Consider the following 23,009-nt stretch of genomic DNA (forward strand, 5'->3'; position numbering starts at 1 on the left):
TAAAATAATTTCCAGCCAAAAATAACTTTGAAGGTCAGCAAGAAAATTCTGACACACTTGGGTGAGAATGAGCACAACCTAACACAGGCCCTGCCAGCACAACCCCAGCCCCAGCAAACCAGGAGTAGGTCTGGGAAGCCACTGAATCAGCAACTATAGTGGATGCTTTGAGAGCTCTCAGCCCACAGATGGTCAGGCAATTGAACAACTGATCAGAAGGAGATTACAGGGGTCTCTTTGTTGGAACTGGGAGCAGGATTTTGTTTCTTTACCCATACTCAGATCTGGGTCACAGTCCTGGGTGGCAGTCCCAAATATTTAAAAAAGTCAAACCTCCTACATCCAAAGCCTACAAAAAAAAATATGAATTGGTCTCAGGCAATAGAAGACCTAGAAAAGGATTTTAAAAGTCAAGTAAGAGAGGTAGAGGAAAAAATGGGAAGACAAATGAGAGTGATGGAAGAAAATCATGAAAAATGAGTTAACAGCTTGGTAAAGGAGACACAAAAAATACTGAAGAAAATAACACCTTTTATTTTTAATTTATTTTTAGCTTTCAACATTCATTTCCACAAGATTTGGAGTTACAAATTTTCTCCCCATCTCTAGCCTCCCTCCCACCACAAGATGTCATATATTCTGATTGCCCCTTTCCCCTGTCTGCCCTCCCTTCTGTCACCCAACTCTCCCCACCCATCCCTTTTCCCCTTACTTTCTTATAGAGCAAGATAGATTTCTATGCTTTCTATATTGCCTGTATATCTTATTTCCCAGTTGCATGTAAAAACAATTTTTTAACATTTGTTTTTAGAAATTTGAGTTCCAAATTCTCTCCCTTCTTCCCTCCCCACCCACCCTCCTTGAGAAGGCAAGCAATTCAATATAGGTTATACATATATCATTATGTAAAACACTTCCATAACAGTCATGTTGTGAAAGACTATATTTTCCTCCATCCTATACAGTCCCCCTTTATTAGATTTTCTCCTTTGCCACTGTCCCTTTTGAAAAGGGTTTGCTTTTGACTACCTCCTCCCCCAATCTGCCCTCCCTTCTATCATCCTCCCCCTCTTATCCCCTTCCCCCTTACTTTCCTGTAGGGGTAAGATACCCAATTCAGTGTGTATGTTATTTCTTCCTTAAGCCAAGTCCAATAAGAGCAAGATTCACTCATTCCCTTTCACCTACCCCCTCTTCCCTTCCATTATAACAGGTTTTTATTGCCACTTTTATGTGAGATAATTTACCTCATTCTATCTCTCCCTTTCTCCTCACAATATATTCCTCTCTCACCCCTTAGTTTTATTTTTTTAGATATTATCCCTTCATATTCAACTCATCCTGTGTTTTCTTTCTATATATATGTGTGTATATATATATATGTATATATATATATATATGTACATATATATATATATATATGTACATATATATATATATATATTTATGTATATTTCCTTCAACTAACCTAACACTGAAAAAGGTCTCATGAGTTACAAATATCATTTTTCCATGTAGGAATGTAAACAAAACAGTTCAACTTTAGTAAGTCCCTTTTGATTTCTCTTTCCTGTTTACCTTTTCATGCATCTCTTGAGTCTTGCATTTGAAAGTCAAATTTTCTATTTGACTCGGGTTTTTTCATCAAGAATGCTTGAAAGTCCTCTATTTAATTGAAAATCTATACTTGGTCCTGAAGTATTATACTCAGTTTTTCTGGGTAGGTGATTTTGGTTTTAATCCTAGCTCCGCTGACCTCCAGAATATCATATTCCAAGCCCTTCAATCCCTTAATGCAGAAGCTGCTAGATCTTGTGTTATCCTGACTGTGTTTCCACAATACTCAAATTGTTTCTTTCTGACTGCTTGTAATATTTTCTCCTTGATCTGGAAACTCTGGAATTTGGCTACAATATTCCTAGGAGTTTTCCTTTTGGGATCTTTTTCAAGAGGTGACTAGTGGATTCTTTCAATTTCTAACTTACCCTCTGGTTCTAGAATATTAGGGCAGTTTTCCTTGATAATTTCTTGAAAGATGATGTCTAGGCTCTTTTTTATCATAGCTTTCAGGAAGTTCAATAGTTTTTAAATTATCTCTCCTGGATCTATTCTCAAGGTCAGTGGTTTTTCCAATGACATATTTCACATTGTCTTCCATTTTTCATTCTTTTTCTTCTGTTTTATAATTTCTTGATTTCTCATAAAGTCCCTAGCTTCCACTTGCACCATTCTAATTTTTAAGGCAGTATTTTCTTCAGTGGTCTTTTGGACCTCCTTTTCCATTTGACTAATTCTGCTTTTTAAGGTATTCTTCTCCTCATTGGATTTTTGGGGCTCTTTTCCCATTTGGGTTAGTCTTTTTTTAAAGTGCTATTTTCTTCAGTATTTGGGCGGGGGGTCTCCTTTAGCAAGTCGTTGACTTGTTTTTCATGATTTTCTTTCATCACTCTCATTTCTCTTCCTAATTTTTCTTCTACTTCTCTTACTTGATTTTCCAAATCCTTTTTGAGCTCTTCCATGGCCTGAGACCAATTCATATTTTTCTTGGAGGCTTTTGATGTAGGATCTTTGACTTTGTTGACTTCTTCTGACTGTATATTTTGATCTTCTTTGTCACCAAAGTAAGATTCTATAGTCTGAGTCTTTTTATTCTGCCTGCTCATTTCCCCAGACAATTATTTGACCTTTTAGCTTTCTGTCAGGGTATGACTGCTTTCAGAATAGAGAGTGCTCTGGTGCAAGCTTTAGGGGTTTTGTGCTGCTGTTTTCAGACCTGCTTCTATTCTGAGGTGATATGATACTCCTCTCCTGGCCTGTTCTCTGGTCTGTGAGTGCAAGCACTCCTTTCTGCCATGTAAATACCAGGAGGACTCCCTCTCCAAAGCTACCACAACCTCTGTCACACCAGCACTCCTCCTCCCCCAGTGACTGCCAACCAGGACTGTGACCTAAATACAAGCAGGGCAAAGCAAGAGAATGTTGCCTCAGTGCCAGCAAAGAGATCCCTGCACTCCTGCTCTGATCAGCTGTCTGATTTCCCCCACTGTCTATGAGTGTGGCACTCTGGAAGCAGCATCAGCCATTGCTGCTGCTGCAGCTATCTCTGCCACCCTGGGGCTGGGGCTGGACCACACTATTCTCTCACCTAGGTCCAACAGTTTTCCCACTGACTTGTTAAGTTGTCTTTGGTGTTTGTAGGTTGAGAAGTCTGGAAACTACCACAGCTCAATGATTCAGGGCCCTGAGGCCTGCTCTGCCCAATCTACTCTGCACTGTTCTCTTCTGGCGAAGCCCCAGTTGAGCTGTGCTCTGCTCCCAGCATGGTGAAATAGACCCTTCCCAGCAACCATCCAGGCCATCTTGGGCTAGAGACTTGTTTCACTCTGTAATTTCATGAGTTCTGTAGCTCTAAAATTTAATTAAAGTCATTTTTTACAGTTCTTTGGAGGAATTTGGGGGAAAGGTCAAGCAAGTCCCTGTTTTGCTTCCACCCCCCAAAAAAATAACATCTTAAAACGCTGACCAGGACAAATGGTAAAAGAGGGTACAAGTCAATGAGGAGGAGAATGCCTTAAAAAGCATAATTGGCCAAATGGAATAAGAGGTGTAAAAATTCACTGAAGGAAAGAACTCCCTAAAAAACAGAACTGGCCAAATGCAAAAGGAGGTACAAAAATTCATTGAAGAAAATAATTCCTTAAAATTAGAATTGAGTATGTAGAAGTCAATAACTTTATGCAAAATCAACAAACAATAAAACAAAGCTAAAAGAAAGAAAAGATAGGAGACAATGTGAAATATCTCACCGGAAAAACAACTGACCTGGAAAATAGATCCAGGAGAGATAATTTTAAAAATTATTAGACTACCTGAAAACCATGATAAAAAAAGAACCTAAACATCATCTTTCAAGAAACTCTCAAGGCAAACTGCCCTGATATTCTAGAATCAAAGGGTAAAATAGAAATTGAAAGAAGAAAAAAAATAAAATAAAGAAGAAAGAAGAATGTACTGGGACAAAGTAAAAGGGAGAGGTAGAATGACATAAAGTATCTCATAAAAAAGACACAAGAAAAAGCTTCTACAGTAGAGAGGAAGGAGGGAAAAGAGGGTGAATAAGTGAACTTTACTCCCATCAAAAATGGCTCAAAGAGGGAATAACATACACACTTAACGGGGTATAGAAATCTATCTAACCCTACAGGAAAGTAGAAGCAGAAGAGGATAAAAGAAAGGGGGGTGATAGAAGGCAAAATGGGGGAATCAGTAGTCAGAAGAAAACTACTTTTGAGGAGGGACAGGGTGAAAGGAGAGAGAGGGAAAAGAATAAATGTGGGCGGGGAAGATAGGATGGAAGGAAATCCAGTTAGCAGGAGTAACTGAAAAAATTTTTGAAGTAAGTTTCTCTGATAAAGGCCTCATATCTCAAACTTATAGAGAACTGAGTCAAATTTTTAAAAATAAGAGCCATTCCCCAATTGATAAGTGATAAATAGATGAACAGTTTCCAGATGAAGTAATCAAAGCTATCTATAGTCATGTGAAAAAGTGCTACAACTCAATATTGATTGGAGAAATACAAATTAAAACAATTCTGAGGTACTACCTCATCCCTATTATATTGGCTAAAAGGACAGGAAAGGTAAATGACAAATGTTGGAGGGGATGTGGGAAAAATGATACATTAATACACTGTTGGTGGAGTGATGAACTGATTGCACCGTTCTGTAGAACAATTTGGAACTATGCCCAAAGGGATATAAAACCAGCATACCCTTTGACCTAGCAATACCATGATTAGGTCTCTGTTCTAAAAGAAATAAAAAAAAACAAAAAGGAAAAGGACCTATATGTACAAAAATATTTATAGCAGCTCTTTTCTGGTGGCAAAGAATTGGAAATTGAAGGGATGCCCATCGACTGGGGAATGGCTGAACAAATTGTGGTGTGTGATTTTGATGGAATCTTGTTGTGCTATAAGAAATGATGAGCAGGATGCTCTCAGAAAAACCTGGAAAGACTTACATGAGCTGATGCAAAGTAAAATATACTGTATCCAAAGTGACAGTAATGTCAGAAGATGATTAGCTCTGAATGACTTAGCTATTTTCAACAATACAATGATCTAAGACAACTCTAAAGTACTTATGATGAAAAATGTTTCCATCTCCAGAGAAAGAACTGATGGTGTCTCAATACAGATAGAGGCATATTTTTTTTTACTTTCTTTATTTGTCTTGAGGGCTTTTTTGGTCTATATTTTCTTTCACAACATGACTAAAACGAAAATGTTTTACATGACTACAACTGTATAAGCTATATCAAATTATTTACTTTCTCAATGATAGGGGGTGAGTTTGGGGATGAAGGGAGAGAATTTGAAACTCAAAGTTTTAAAAAATGAATGCTAAAATTGTTTACATGTAAATAGGGGAAAATAAAGTATTAAATAAATTCCAAAAAAAAAAAAAGAAAAAGAAACCACATACCATCCACTGCCAGGAGTAGCATAAAATTTGTTTCCCCTCTTTCGATCATGATAGAATATACCAGAACTTATGTTCTTCTGGCTTAGCCTTCAAAATCTTGGGGTCAATTATTAATGATGACATTGAAATAATATTTTATGGATGCCTTCGAATTCCTAGTAGACACAAAACCCCAATGGAAGAGACTTTGTGTGATAAAGGAATATACAGACTTCTCTCATGGGGCTTATATTCTAGAAGAAAGAATATATTGGCTAATTAGGTTTTAGCTAATTAGGTAATAGGTTTTCCTATTCTCAGTTTTGAGTTGAAGGAAAAACCTATTGATCAAGGATCATTGTTCATAGAGCATAAAACATTTGATCTAGGCAACTAGGTGGCATAATGAACAGAGATGGATTTTGAGTTTGGAAGACAGAAATTCAAATCCTCTGTTAGACATACTGTTCTAGTTCTGATGCTGGACAAGTCACTTAACCTCTCTCTGCTTCAGTTTCCCCGACTGTAGAATGGGGATAATAATGTCTACCTTGCAGGTCATAATGATCCAATGAGGTAATATATAAGAAGTACCTTGCAAACAAAATACTTCTTGAAGTCAAGCTTCTTTTACATTGATCTGGAAGTGACCTCAGAGCTTTAAATAACCTCTATGTTCTTATTCCACATAAACAAGAAGAAAGAATACAGTATTTTATTTTTGAAAAATTTCCCCCTTTCTACCAGTTTGCCACAGTGACTACAAAAGTGCAAGAGGACTACAAAGGATGGAGAGCTATTTTGTGTTTTTGAAGATGTATTTGAAAGCAAAGACATATTTTTTCCTAGAGAAGCTTAACTGGGAATTTTTCCCCCTACCCAGTAAGTATCCATTAAGTATCATTAAATTATTGAACATGTGAAAGATTAGTAGTAAGTTTGTCAAATGAAAACATTAAAAACAAAGGAAGGTAATGATAGCACAAAATACAGGCATAATGATAATTTCAGGTAAGTACAAACAGCTTTTACTTCACTCATTTAGAACATCTGACAGCTGTAATGTTGTTCATGTACCTAGAATGCAAGTTAATATGGCAATTTTAACAAGACTGCAATCTATAATATAATGTCAGCTTTGTGTATTTTTTTCTGTCACAATAAACAACAAAGTAAAACTACAAGAAAATCAAATCGATGGGGTAGAACCTTGTAACATAAGTAGAGAAAAACAAAATAGTAGCACATTTCTAGATATTTTGGTAATAGGTCTATACCTTTGGGAAAAAAATACCCTAAAATTATTACATAAACATTAACTATGGTAAAACTTAAGTTTATCACAAAAGTGATGAATTTAATAATCAAGAATGCTAAATTCAATAACCTAATAATATTCTTTGGTTATTAGCAAAACTCTGCTGGTGTGCTTAGCATGAACTAATTTAACCAAATAGTTTGTTATCACTAAAATGATACTTTAATTAAAATTAATCTTATTAATACATACTTTTTATTTATTCTCCTCAAGGGACATATTATCACCTAATTAACTATCCTAGACCATACAGCTATACTTTCTAAATGAATGACAATATTTAGAGTAAAATAAAGACTATCTCACAAAAGTGACATTTGTTATCACTGATGTAGGATTGAATTTGCAAGTTACATCCTATAAAAGCCATCTCATTTATGTATCTGTAATTCATGCAGATGTTATCAGGTGCCTTTTGGAACATATCAGATTATTCAACCCTTCTCCAATAGAGATAATGAAAATGTTAGTTTAAAACATGTACTTTTCAATTAAATATGCCTTCTCTACAGAAACAAACTATTCTATGCATACACTGACACACACATACACATGTTGATAATTTGAACTAAACACTAATTTCCTTTATCTAACAAAAAATAAGAAAAATACAATCTTAGGTATTTTTTTTAAAAAAAAATGCCAATTCCTAGTAATGAATTGGTGCCTTCTCTCTGGTAGTAACCATTTTCTAAAAAAATCAATTCCTATGATCTTTAGTTAATATCATTCACAACATAGCAATGTCAGTTGCAGCTCACTTTGTACTTTTCTCTGGTTTTTCTTTACTCTCAGAAGAGTTTGACATGATGACTACGTAGTATCATCCATTTCCCATGATTCATCTTTTTCCCTACTAAGAAAAGTTAGAATTCATTTGTACTTCTCCTTGATGGACTTTGCTCCTAGTTATCTTAATTGAAAATTTGTAAGATTTCCTAGAGATCAGCTAGTCCAACATCTTTGTATAGATGAAAAAAAATTGCTTGCCCAAGGTTTGCTAGTCAATTAACAATAGAGCTAAAAGTAGAAATTATTTCTCTTGAATCTCAATTCAGCAGCATTTCCAGTACAACATATTATCTCCCTTTCAGCTCTCTTGATAATCTGTATAATCCAGAACTGCCTTAAAGCAGGGCTTCTTAAACTTTTCTGTCACAGACCCCATGGCAATGTAGTGAAACCTATGGACCCCTTCTCATAACAATGTTTTAAAATGTATAATACAAAAAATTCCATAGGATTATATTGGAATAGTGAATTAAAACAAATAATATCAAAGATTCTTTCTGACACAATCAATTCTCCAAAATGACAATGTTTTCTTCAGTTCCTGAAAGAAACTTTGCCGTGTTTATAAATGCAAAACCTTATGAACACCTGATTCTTTGAAAAATAGCCATTTGATATTCAATTCTAGAAAACCCTAGCAAACTTTCCCCATTCTCTTAAAAGCTGTAAAAATTCATCCATAGAACAATTCTTAGAGACCGAAGGGGTTGTGAAGGTTGACATCTTATCTAATCATGTATTTTGTGATAGCTATTTTAAGATAATAATTGTAAAGTGCTTAGCATAGTACCTGTGACATTGAAACAAGTAAGTCCCATAGAAATGTTAGCTATTATTATTACCATTAACATTATTTCATATGCACATACTATAGGTGTAAATATATTTATTTGCGCAAGTACATATATGTACACAGCTATGTGATGTTCACATATAGTATCTATATTGCACCTTTAGTTAGAAAGCCTTTCATATATATTATTATCACATTGATTGTTGAGAAAGTGCCCACCTTCCTCATCACCATAAGCAACAACTGCTCACCAACCAACACTAATAGGCAATTAAGAGAGCCTTACAAGAGACAGTAATCCCTCTAAACAGTCCTGCTTCCAGCCCACCCTTGTAGCTATCGTCCAGGTAAATAGTTCCTGTGGATAAAAGGGTAAATAATGTCCACTAACTACCAACCAAATGCCACCCATAGAGTAGGCAAGCCAGGATAGCTGAAGCAGCCAAAGAGGAAGAGACAAGAGGTAGCATGTGTCAGACAAGTCAAACAACCACCACCACTGTGTTTCCCTTCAAACTCTGATGGAGACAGCCCAAGACCCCAAACCAAAGAGACAATCAAATATAATTGCTTCCATCCCATAGTCCTCAGCCATCATCCTTGGAAGCAATCCCTGTGGAAATACAGGTTGGGAACTGCTCACATAGGTGCTATAGACACAGATACTGAACACCCAGAGAAACAGGTTCTTGCCACCAAATACAAGTACACTATCAATTGGTGTAACAATGGAAACCAATAAGATTTTATAGATAAGTAAAGGAATTTAAAATGGCTGTTTTGACACTTTTAAGTGTTATGACTGGTTTCCATAAGACATGCTCTTGCCACATGGAAAAAGAGGCATTGCTTTCTGCTTTGCTACTGCATCCTAAGAACCATGAGGCCTTTCTAATTGACTTGGAGATGAAACCTTCTACATGTGCTGTCATCTTTCTATTAGAATGTGAGCTCCTGGAGAGCACAGATTATTTTGTTTTTTAGTCTGTATTTCCAGCACTCTTAGCCCAGTAATTTGCACATAGCAAATGCTTAACAAATGCATTTTTAATTCATTTCATTCACTCATATTAAATGTCTCCTAAGTTCATTATAATTTATTCTAAAAGAGTGGGGATTGTCAAATAGCTCACAAGTGAATATTTGAGCCTTTCAAATATCAGCCAGATTAATTAGGTGTGTCTGAGGATTAATTGTCTTTATCAAGGATTTCAGTCATTTTTGTATTAATAAAGTCAGTCACCTAGTCTCATTCATAGATACCATTTTTCAACTCAAAAGTTGTGAATTTGTTTTTGTATTTATAAGATTTGTACCTAGAAAAAGCTACTTAATTTTTTTGTTAAAAAATTATTTTGTCTGTTTATTTCTCTAACTTTTTTCTAATGTTAAACCAAAAAAAGGTAACACCTTCCCCTTTCCTTGGCAGTTCTTCCAGTTATAAGTAGCTTTTATAGAACTGTATTGTAAGTTTCAATGTACAACTTTTTAAGTGTACAAATAAAACAATACGTTTTTCAAAGAAAAAAGAAATCACTATCAATATTCATTCCACATAAAAATAATGTATTTTGGGATTCAATTTTCTATTAAGAACATAGATTAATAAATAATAATATTCAGTGCAAGAAATATTTTAAAATAGAAATAAGATTCAATAGTCCTTAAAGGAATTAAGAAATTTTGTTATGGATTGTTTGTTGCCAAAAATGTCCTAGGCACTATTCATATGAATTCATCCCTACCTTGTGCAAATATGTATAAAAGACCACAAAATATGTATGTTACAGAAACACTGATCATTTTGATTGACCAATTTTAGCTCTTTTCTTCTTTTTGATTTTCTTTTTTTCTTCTTTTTTTCTTATTTAGTTGAAATGGCATAAGCATTATAGAAAAAGACAATTACTACAAATGGGGCTATAAGATGAACATTCTTAGCTATCCCACTTAGGCTGAGTAGGCTATAAAGTTATAATGTTTTTAAATAACTTTAGAGTAATTGTTTTTAGAAAGTTGTACCTTAAAGAAAACATTCTCCTTTGTAGCAAAAACCATATTGGGGGGGGGCGGAGCCAAGATGGCAGCTGGTAAGCACGGACTAGAGTGAGCTCCGTACCCGAGTCCTTCCAAAAACCTATAAAAATGGCTCTGAACCAATTCTAGAACGGCAGAACCCACAGAACAGCAGAGGGAAGCAGGGCTCCAGCCCAGGACAGCCCGGATGGTCTCTGGGTGAGCTCTATTCCACACGGAGCTGGGAGCTGGGAGCTGGGAGCTGGGAGCTGGGAACGGAGTGGAGCAGAGCCCAGCCTGAGCGGCGTGGACGATCCAGACTGGAAGCCGGGCGGAGGGGGCCCTAGCGCCCTGAATACGTGAGCAGTTACCAGACCCCTCGACCCACAAACACCAAAGACTGCGGAGAAGGTTAGTGGGAAAAGCTGCGGGAGTGGAAGGAGTTCGCGGTTCGGCTTCCAGCCCCGGGGGCAGCGGAGGTGGGGCAGCTACAGCTGTTGTTACTTCCGGCTCCAGGCCCACCTGGTGGGGGGAATTAAGTGGCGGATCACAGCAGGGGTGCACAGCCTGCCGAAGATCTGAGCCCAGTCTGGACTGGGGGTCCTTGGGGAAGGAGGAGTGTGGCTCTGACAGAGCTGGCACCTCCCCCCCAAACGTAGAACATAGAACTCTGTAATCTACAAGCAGTCATACCCCACTGAAAAGCTCAAGGGTCAAGTTAGTTGGTTGGGAATATGGCCAGGACGCGAAAACGCGCCCAGATTCAGTCTCAGACTTTGGATTCTTTCTTTGGTGACAAAGAAGACCAAAACATACAGCCTAAAGAAGACAGCAAAGTCATAGAGCCTACAACCAAAGCCTCCAAGAAAAACATGAACTGGCCCCAGACCATAGAAGAACTCAAAAAGGATTTGGAAAAGCAAGTTAGAGAAGTAGAGGAAAAATTGGGAAGAGAAATAAGAAGGATGCGAGAAAACCATGAAAAACAAGTCAATGACTTGCTAAAGGAGACCCAAAAAAATACTGAAAAATACACTGAAGAAAACAACACCTTACAAAATAGACTAACTCAAATGGCAAAAGAGCTCCAAAAAGCCAATGAGGAGAAGAATTCCTTGAAAGGGAGAATTAGCCAAATGGAAAAGGAGGTCCAAAAGACCACTAAAGAAAATACTACTTTAAAAATTAGATTGGAGCAAGTGGAAGCTAGTGACTTTATGAGAAATCAGGATATTATAAAACAGAACCAGAGGAATGAAAAAATGGAAGACAATGTGAAATATCTCCTTGGAAAAACCACTGACCTGGAAAATAGATCCAGGAGAGATAATTTAAAAATTATTGGACTACCTGAAAGCCATGATCAAAAAAAGAGCCTAGATACCATCTTTCAGGAAATTATCAAGGAGAACTGCCCTGATATTCTAGAGCCACAGGGCAAAATAGAAATTGAAAGAATCCATCGATCGCCTCCGCAAATAGATCCCCAAAAGAAATCTCCTAGGAATATTGTTGCCAAATTCCAGAGCTCCCAGATCAAGGAGAAAATACTGCAAGCAGCCAGAAAGAAACAATTTGAATATTGTGGAAACCCAATCAGAATAACCCAAGACCTGGCAGCTTCTACATTAAGAGATCGAAGGGCGTGGAATGCGATATTCCGGAGGTCAATGGAGCTAGGATTAAAACCTAGAATCACCTACCCAGCAAAACTGAGTATCATGTTCCAAGGCAAAATATGGATTTTCAATAAAATGGAGGACTTTCAAGCTTTCTCAGTGAAAAGACCAGAACTGAATAGAAAATTTGACTTTCAAACACAAGAATCAAGAGAAGCATGAAAAGGTAATCAAGAAACGGAAATTGCAAGGGACTTACTAAAGTTGAACTGTTTTGTTTACATTCCTACATGGAAAGATGATGAGTATGATTCATGAGACCTCAGTATTAGGGTAGTTGAAGGGAATATGCATATATATATATGCATATATATATATGTTTATGTATATATATAAGTGAATGTGTATGTATGCATGTATCTATGTGTATATGTATGTATGTGTATGTATGTGTATATATATATATATATGTAAAAGAAAGAGAGCAGACACAGGGTGAGTTGAGGATGAAGGGAAGATAGCTAAAAGAAATAAAATGAAATTAAGGGATGAGAGAGTAACTTACTGAGAGAGGGAGATAGGGAGAGATAGAATGGGGTGGATTATCTCCCATAAAAGTGGCAAGAGGAAGCAGTTCTAGGAGAGGAGGGGAGTGGGCAGGTGAGGGGGGAATGAGTGAACCTTGCTCTCATCAGATTTGGCCTGAGGGGGAATACCATACATACTCAGTTGGGTATCTTACCCCACAGGAAAGAAGAGGGAGGAAGATAAAAAAAAAAAATAAAAGGCAGGGGGATGATGGAGTGGAGGGCAGATGGGGGTGGAGGTAATCAAAACAAACACTTTGGAAAGGGGACAGGGTCAAGGAAGAAAATTCAATAAAGCGGGATGGGTTGGGAAGGAGCAAAATGTAGTTAGCCTTTCACAACATGAATATTGTGGAAGGGTTATACATAATAATACATGTGTGGCCTAGGTTGAATTGCTCAACTTCTTAGGGAGGGTGGGTGGGAAGGGAAGAGGGAAGGGAATTTGGAACTCAAAGTTTTAAAATCAGATGTTCAAAAACAAAAAAACTTTTTGTATGCAACTAAAAAATAAGATACACAGGCAATGGGGCGTAGAAATTTATCTTGCCCTACAAGAAAGGAAGGGAAAAGGGGATGAGAGGGGAGGGCTGACTGGGGAACAGGGCAACCAGAATATACGCCATCTTGGAGTGGGGGGGGGGGCAGAAATGGGGAGAAAATTTGTAATTCAAACTGTTGTGAAAATCAATGCTGAAAACCAAATATGTTAAATATTCCACAAGAAACTAATTCAACACCAAAATAAATTACTTAACATCTGAAAAAAAAAACCATATTGTACTTGCATACACTATAATGATATTTTCACTTAAGAAATTGATTATAGAAAATATAAAAATAATCCCAATTTTGGTCATTAATTTCTCCTTTATTTAACATGAATTGATTGTTATCAAGTAACCTTTGATATTATGGATGTTTCATTTTTAATAAAATTCATAGATACAGTGAAATAGGAAATGAAAAACCTTGAGAAGGAAATTAAATTCACGCATCAAAATTTCTTTTCTCCATTTCCTAATCTCTGGGCATCTATTATGTTGCTAGATTTTGGCTGTTACAAAACAAAAGCTGATATATTTTGTTGTATATTATAAATTTCTTTTTATCACTGACCTTTTAGCTTTGACTAGGAACAGGACTACAGGGATGAAGAAAATAAATGTATTAGTCACTTAATGTCAAACGAGTTTCCAGAATTTTTACCTAATTCAAATTACCACTAACAGTGTCTTGGTGTGTATGTCTTCCCATAGCCCCTTTAACATTAAATATTACTATGTTTTTTTCACCTTTTCCTATTTTCTCATTTTAAAGAGAAATTTTAGAATTGTTTTAATTTTTATTTCTCTTGTGATTAGGAATAGGCTTTCATAGGATTTTTAGATTGCAATTCTTCACTGTAGTCATCCTATCCTTGTTTTATTGGAATTAACCATTTTAGGACAGGAAAGGATTGTATATGATATTGAGAATCTCTTATGTAGAGCTTGCTTTTCTCTTTAGTACAAATTAAATTCAGCAGGTTATTTTCAAAGCTGTCCTCTTTGTCTAGGATTCATTTTGGCCTTCTTTCTTTCTTTCTCTTTTCTTTTTTTTGGGGGGGGGGTGAGCAGAGTGAAGAGGGGGAGAGTAGGGAAAGCCTATGCTTACCTCCTTTTCCCTTCCTACTTCCTCTCCATCAAATTAAAATAAAGAGAAGAAAATCAAAACTCTTACAATAAAATTGCATAGTGAAGCAAAACAAATTCCCATACTAGCCACATATTTCTTATTTACATCTGGAATCTGTCACCTCTCCTAGAGATGGATTAGTATCATTGGTACTCTGGAATCAGGATTAGTCCTTTAATTCATCAAAGTTCTTAAATCTTTGAAAGTTGTATGCCTTTACAATGTCTCCTTCATCTTTTAAGTAAGTACTTTGTCTCTGTGATTAGTTTTGGTTGAACTTATTGAAATGATAATTTGTTGCCAAAGATTCTCCAGCTCCTATTTGCCTGCCTTTTCCCTTTTTCTTTCATTATATGTTGTAATTAGTCAAAAAAATTTCCTTTCCTTCATCCTCTTCTATTTAATTTTTAATTTGTTTGCTAAGATTTTTCACTATTTTCACTTTCAGTCTATTCTGAATTTTATTTTCTTATTTGTGAGTTTTACACATATATGGTTTATCTTTGTTCTACATTCCTTGTGGGGTTAAAGTTCCTGGAGTAACAGGATTTGAACTTTCTCTCCTACCTCTCTAAATACTATTGCCTGAATAGATTTTTTTCTTCTTCCTTTTTTTATGCTATGCCTCATATTAATTTATGAGAGAAACAATGTTGAATGAAAATAGCATCATATGCTAGAAATCACCCTGTTTCCCAAATTATGTGGCTCACTTGTACTTTCTGCCATGACCACTCTCTTTTTCAAAGTCTGTGCCTTTTCATCTCAGGTTCTATGTCCTCCCCATCATTCTGGGTGCCAAGTACCCCCTGAAATCATATACTTCTCCTAGGTCAGAGTGCTGTTGTTGGAGAAATAACATTCCCTCCTAGATGGTGGCCCCCCAACACAAATTCCTCTCAATCTAATCCATCACAAAGTTCCCATCTCCAAACAAGGGCATATAACTCTTCAACCCACGGAAATTCACTTTACTGGGATTACTCTTATCTGCTGGATTAAAATGCCCTTTCAAGCTGTATGGTCTTCCAAGACTTCCTCTTTTGACAGACTATTTAAATTATCATTTTCTTGCTCAACACTGATTTTGGCAGGAATGTATCACATATTTTCCTCTTTCTAATACTCTCTCCATCTAAGTAATCTGCCATTCTGTAATTATATCCCATGAAAGACACTGATATAGTTATGAGAAAAAGTAAATATCTTTTCTTCTGCTTAAATTTTTGTCCATTTTTCACTATTTGATGCTTCATTTGTTCTTTTTCTTACCCTCTAAGTTAATCTGTGTCTCTCCCTCTCTTTAAAAAATGATAAACATTTTTCAATTGATTTTATGATTTTTCTTCTCTTGATAGTTGCACTTTATCTTGATACGTTTATTTTATTTTATTGTATTGGGTTTTTTTTTTGGAATGGCGTTTACAAGCCAAACATTCTATTCATGTATTTTTTCCTTCATCTTGAATATTTTATATTAATCTTTTGTTAAACATCCTTTTTTTTCTTTGATAATCACACTCAGTTTTGCAGGATATGTCTTTTTTGGGTGTCACTGAATGATCTTGAGCTCATTTCTCTCTCCAAATATATTATTTCATTTCTTTCTATAATTTCTCATGACTTCAGAATAATCTTGTGTCATTCCAATTTTTTTCTCTTCACATCTAAAGGTCTTATTCCAGGACCACTTGCATAATTTATTTCCTACCAAAAATGTTAAATTTACACACAATGTATCTTAGAATATGAAACATTTTTTCCTAGCACTGATGCTCAGATTCTCTTGAATGATACTTTATTGTCTGTATTCAGAAGTTCTAGATAGCTTTCTTGAATTATTCCCTACATTATTGTATTCAGGTTTTTTATTTGTCATTTTTTAGAAGAACTATGATCTAGTTTCTCTCTGCATCTTGTCTTCAAATTCAGTTGCTTTGGTTTGTATAGGACTCATATGCTCCTTTGAAATTGTTGCCTTTTACTTCTATTCTGCCAAATTTGTCTCTACTTCAGTATTTTGTGTTCTAAACCTGTTCTTTCACTGTTTTAGGAGAGAGTCTCCACCATGGATTCATTTTAAATCATTTTTTTTTAATTTATGCATTGTGAGCTCAAATGTTTGATACTTTCATTTCTGAATGTTTAAACTTAATTTTATTCATTCTAGGGTTTCTTAGTTTTTTTTCAGCTTTCAAAGGAGTCAATAGGACTGCAGCATTATTGGTTTATATTTCTTCACCTTAAAATACTTGTTAAGAAAGGTTTGTATTCTCTTTGAGATTTTACTCATTCCTCTTTCTGCTTGTAGGCTCTACTTTGTTGGTTTATCTACCTGTGGTCTGTGATTTCTTTTTAGATATTCTCTCGATAGCTTTGGTGTTACAGCTTTTTTACCTTTATTTTAACCAGGGCTTCTGAGAGTTCCCTATAACCCATTGTCTGGCTCTTCCCTGTAACTCACTGTCTGGCTTCTTCTGCCACTCTATAAGGCAGATCCTAGAGGCTGAGCTACAAGGCTACAACTCTTCATAGTATGGGATATAGGGTTTGCTGGCAAGGGTCCCTATCATGGGGACCAGGGGCCATGCCCTAGTGAAAATGCCATGAGACTTCTTTTGTAGGATTAGAGGATAAAGAGCTATTCTAGTAGAGTCATTGCAACAGCATGAGAAGTCAAAACGGGCCCCAAACAAGTCTGTACATTTGTTTCTGCTCCTGCTACAAAACCATGGAAGGTGGTGGAGGAAGTAAGCAAACACTCTAAGTACAAATGTTCCCTGGTATTCATTTGTAAAGGATTTTGCCTTGTTGAATCCTGTAATCTTTAATTTCAATTATTCACTGACACATAATTCCATTTTTGAGGTGTGAGTAGGGAAGTATTATAGAAAATGCTTAATTGACCCTTTTTCTGATCACATGATATTAACTTAGATATTGGGGAAAAATGAAATTTAACACATAGAAATTTCAAGGAAGTAAATCTGACAAAAGAAAAAATTTCATAATAGTTTTGGTGTTATCCAAAAGTGGGATAGGGTGCCTCAGGCAGCTGCAGGCTACCCATCACTTGAGTTCTTTAAGCAAAATACAGGTGAGAACTCACAAGATCATTTTTTTAGGTAGAAGTTATACTACAAGGCATGTGAGTTCTCTTCCCTCTCTGAAATTTTACAATTTTTTGGCTTCCCAGTTCCTAAAGACAGATACAACAAAAAACCTTCTATGTTTCATTTTCAAATTCATTTTAATAAAGTAATTGGATTTGTAGTACCTCATTAACAACAGATTGCTAAAACTCCTCATGGCATTTACCGATAACTTCTACTCCTCAGAGTTTTTAAATCAGTATTTGTCACTGAGCAATGTTAAATATTCAGAAGGAACTCCAAAACAAAGAAAGTTGAAATAATTAAATATGCTACACTGAGTAAATTTTATTATGAGGACAGATGTTCTTTTTGACTTTTATTAAGCAATTTTTTCAGTTACAAGGTTTAGTCTATTAACATGGGAGATAACATCTTCATAGAACTCTGAAACCAGAACTAGTGTAGCAAGAGGACTACTGACTGTATTTTCCACAAACTCTACCAGTGAAACTTGAGATAGAAAGTATTTCATTATTCAAGGGAGGACATTCATTTTAAAACTTCACAATTACCGGAGGCAAATCCCTAAGGAAAAAAATCCCATTCTTGTCATTGGCCAAAAAATATGTTAAAGGAAAACAATAAAATGTTACAAATATCCATCATTTCAGTAAAAGTGTTTTCACTAATGTATTTTATTATACTTCAAGGCATTACTATAGTCACATTGTTCTTGTCATAATGCAAAATTCTGTTAGGAACAGAAAATTAAGATGAATATGTTTCTCAACAATAGCAGGTACTTTCCATATTCTCATTATTTCAGATCATCTTAATGAGGAAGATTTAAAGTTAGATATCTTTAACATTAATCCTGGTGGTATTTTTGATGTGGTAAACACATACATACACCCTACTCATTCAAACACAGGGAAAAATTCCAACATAGAAATAACATTTGGCTTTCTATCATATAAACCATGATATCCCGTAGACTTTACTTAAATTAATGAAAATTATATTATTGATGAATAAAACACATGAAAACATTATGATAATGCATTTCAATTTCAAATATTATTTACAAAGATCTATTCATGGAAATAATGTTTTACTTATTAAACTTGCTTGAACACAATCTTAAAATCCAAGCTATATCAATAATGGCAAATGAACAATTCTGTATTAATCACTGTCCATAGCAGAGTTAGGAAAATAGTATGGAAAATAATGCTGGTACCTTTTGTCCTTGGAAAAAAATTTTAATCAGTCAGTTATTGAAAATTTTTGATCCTTGAGTACCCAATCTCTATCACTACATATACAAACAACTTAAGTGCCTTTTTAAAATTTAAAGATGGTTTCACATAAATAATTTTCTTCTTACTAAATATTCAGTTCCCTTCTTTTAGAGGTTATACCCTAAACTATAAATAGATTTTTTGTCAATTAATATTTATATCAGTCTTTCATCCTCTAAGAATCACATAGGTAGTAACATAAATAAAATGGTTATGGTTTTATTACTCACTTGATAAATTATTTTTTGATTTATAAGGGAAAAAAGTTAGTTGCAAAACCATAATTTAAAAAATAGTAGTTACTATCTCATATAAAGGTAATTTCAAGTGATATTTTTCTTTTAATCCAGTCCACAATAATCACTATAAATTTTTTTTGGAGGGGGGAAGGCAGGGCAATTGGGGTTAAGTGACTTGCCCAAGGTCACAGAGCTATTAAGTGTGTCAAGTATATGAGGCCAGATTTGAACTCAGGTCTTCTTGACTCCAAGGCCAGTGCTCTACTCACTGTGTCACCTAGCTGCCCCCACTATAAATATTAGTATAAATATTTAAGTATTTAATTTTTCCTTTCTCTGAGAAATCAAAATAATAATAAAATTAATTAAATTAATTAAATATTTATTAAGCACCTACTGTTTACCAAGTAGTCTAGTACCTGCTATGGAATACAAAGAACCTGTTTCCTGACTGTAAGGAGTTCATAGTCTAGTGAGAATTCACATGTATAGAAATGACTGTAAGTTAGAATGTGATAATTACATAGGAATGCTATTCAAAAGAGACTCCTACTCCAGGACTTTATTGTGATTTTTTGATCTTACCAAGTGGGAAGTGCTCTGAGTATAGACCGTCTAATGGATTCTATGTCTATCATATAAGTACCAGCCTTAAGAGGTTCACTACCAGGTTGGCCAAAGATTGATGATGCATTTTTCAGTCACACTAATTCTTAACAAGTCATAAAGAAGTTGTGATCTATAGTGATCAAAGGAGTAACAACATTTATACCAATAAATCCTTGGGTTCCTGAAGCACTAAAGGCTATCAATGATGCTTAGAAGCAGAAATTCACCTCTTTTTAGGAGAGTGATGATTTAGAGCTAGAAGGGAACTCAGAAATCACCTAGTCCTGCTGCCTCATCTTACGGATGAGGAAGCTGAGGTCCTGAGAAGCTAAGTGACATCACGGTTAAGTCAAAATCTGCTCCCCTAACCTCATACCTTTCACTAACCTGGTTTTCTTACAGACCAAGGATGCCAAGTTTAATACACATGACAACTCTTCAAATCCTTAAAAGACTAATTCAGGCTCCAGTCCAACCCCTCTCATACACATAGCTAATGATTTTATTAATTGAAATCTTATACCTCCTTCAATTTGGATATGTGTACATGTATAATGCTGCTAAAATATCAGTTGTTTTTATTAATGCAGACTGTTAAGCCAAACAGATGAAATATAATTTGCACTTACCTGTATTTTAATTGGCCAAGAAAAGTTGCTGACATACACATAGAATGTAATGTTAGGATTGCCTCTGAAATTAAATTTTTCACAGGAAAAACTATCTCTGAATTCCTTTATTTTGACCCTGTAAATCAGCAGAATTTCCTCTCCAGATATTGTCCCAGCTAAAATGCAAATAATCATATTTTAGAACCCATATCAAGCAACACAGTCATATTAAAATCAAGCAATATAATTTCATACTCACTCATTAAAAAGAAAACTACTGTATATTTTAAAACATAGTCTGAATACATTTACCTTTATCACATATTACAAATTAGGAATAAGACCTGGCTCTGTGATTTCTATGATAAGCAGAATTTCCAGATAAGGGTACCTTCCCTCCTAATTAGAGACTTAAAGAGTTTCTCAGAGCACTGAGAGGTAAGATGATTTGCCTAGGCTCATACAGCTACTATATGTCAGAAGGAGAATTTGAACTCAGGTCTTCCTGGTTCTCGGTCTAACTCCTGATCCACTATAACATGCTTGATGATATCACAAATATTCAACTGGCTAAAAGTAGATATTATCAATGAAACTTTGAAAATAATAATTTAACTACATCAGAAAATTCTCAGACAGCTATTATTTACAATGAAAAGTACAAAATTAAGCCAATGAGTTGGTATTTCTCAATTTCCAAATAAAGACCCCTACTAATTTAAAAATAATTGGGAATCAGAGGAAAAGTCCATATTTTAAAACTTGAACTAATTGCTCATTTCCTGAAATACATGGTAGGCATTAAATAACTGCTTCTGGAATTTAATTGAACAAAGTGATGCCAAGTTGATCCTGCTTCAATGTTAGATTGACATCTAATTAGCATACTGTTATATGCTTACTGGTATTTCTAGACTGACTAGTCTAGAAATGTCTGGTCTAACTCCAAATGTTAAGCATCCCCTTTTATAATCTCTTTCATATGATTAAACAAAAGAAAATATCAGCCCAACTTAAAGCCAATGATCATGAATCTTGAATTAATGAATTTTACACTGTTGAAGTTTAGCTATAATTTGGGTACATAAAACTAGGTGTAAAAATATCTAGATGTCAATTACATTTTTTATTTTTACCTGAATGTTTTGATAATTGTGCAAAATCCTTAAGTCCCTTATAATACTGTTTATATCCATGTATCTCTACCTATATATCTCTATTTATATAATATACATTATATATACACATATACACATTATATATGCACATAATATATATTATATACACATTATATATGCACATAATACACATTATATATACACATGTGGGTATAGTGATAGTTATACTTATGGAAACTAGGAAATGTATACTACTGTTTTTTAAGATTTTATAAGGTTATGGGCTGGACCTATATTTGATTGTTACAGGGAGCTACCAGATGAGAGAACTCTCTTTACCAATAAAGTCCTATATGTTCTTTGTGATTTTTAGTTATATAAAGTTGACTAGAGCATTGAGAGATAAAGGGATTTCATGCCAGGGTCATGCAACCAGAATGTTGTGAGAGGCAGGACTTGAACTCAGATCTTCAAGGCTCTGAGATCAAGGCTTTCCATTTTAACCATTTATCCAAATGATAGCTATAAATATAAACTTCCACATTTTTGCAAGATAAAAACTGGTAACTTTCAGTCTTATTCAAGTGTATTTATGACTTAGTAAACTAAGATGGAGCAATGCATTTCATTCATAGAAGTATAAGAAAAGAGGAAGGGAACATGCTTTTCCCCCTGGGGGTGATAGTAGTGGTAGTGGTGGTGATGTGGCGGTGTAATTCAACATGAGCATTTGTATTTCTCCTTGGATGTATTTTTCAAATGGCAATAAATCCAATTCATAAATGCTTTCTTTAAAAAGACTTATTAAATAAAGCTTTTATTCTCTCAACACCAAAGTTGAAAGGGGGAGGGATTTTATAGGTTGAAAATAACAGATAAGCCAGTGTTATCACCACACACAGAAGAATTTCATTGTATAATATCAACATTAAGGTTAATAATTAAATTTTAGCTTCAACACTGAAACAAAGAATTTAAATCTCAGTCTCTCCAGTCATTAACAGAGTAATTTATCTTAATTAAAATCACAGCTTTTCATAACAGTACCATTTAAAATTTTTAAATAGAATACAAGTATTTGTTATCCAAGTAATTTTAATTGAATAAGGGAGAAAGTTAACATGTTAATGAAGCTTTATTCATATTACAAATTATTATCCGTGTTTAACTAACACAATTAATAAAAACATAATGATAGTGGCAAAGAATATTTTAAGTTTGTTACTGAATTTGAACAAAAAGTCAATCATATTAGAATAACTTCTAGAAGTAGTGCTTTTTAACAACACAGAGAAAAGAGATATATCATTAAAAATGTTCTTACCTGTTGAACTAACGGACCATGTAATATTCAGATTAAAGTTGTTTGAAGCATTAATAGAAATATCCAAGTTTTTGTTTGACTGACAATAAAAAGAAAATTAAATGTAAAAGGCCAGAATTAAACAACATGGCATCTTAACTATTATGCCTTACCCAATAGATTTCTCAAACAAGCCTTCAATCCTAGGTATCTTTCACTGGAGAATAAATGTTGGATTTCAACCCAAAAGAGAGATTTTTTCTTTTGAAAAAAAAATCAATATAGATTTTACTATACTTTTACACAAAATAGAAGCAAATTATTTTATTATATTAGCAATCTAGAATAGCTTCATAAAATTTTTTCTCTAGTGATTTTTCCATTATAGATAAGGGTGACTGATTTTATGCCCTTTTTGTCACTAAGGTAGCTTTCTTCACAGATTTCATTGTCAGTTAATATT

The 23,009-nt window shown here is 34.8% G+C and overlaps 1 protein-coding gene across 1 annotated transcript in view; it reads right to left on the bottom strand.

Moving 5' to 3' along the window:
- The window catches only part of ATRNL1 (attractin like 1), a 578,692-nt gene that overhangs the window by 18,537 nt on the left and 537,146 nt on the right, over nt 1–23,009 (bottom strand). Inside the window, exons 24-25 of the mRNA XM_036736548.1 lie at nt 22,568–22,646; nt 20,144–20,301 (exon numbers count right to left, since the gene is read on the bottom strand). Coding sequence (XP_036592443.1) covers nt 20,144–20,301; nt 22,568–22,646 — 237 coding nt within the window. The remainder of the gene's footprint in view (nt 1–20,143; nt 20,302–22,567; nt 22,647–23,009) is intronic.

This window comes from Trichosurus vulpecula, chromosome 8 (assembly GCF_011100635.1).
Source record: "Trichosurus vulpecula isolate mTriVul1 chromosome 8, mTriVul1.pri, whole genome shotgun sequence".
Lineage (NCBI taxonomy): Eukaryota > Metazoa > Chordata > Mammalia > Diprotodontia > Phalangeridae > Trichosurus > Trichosurus vulpecula.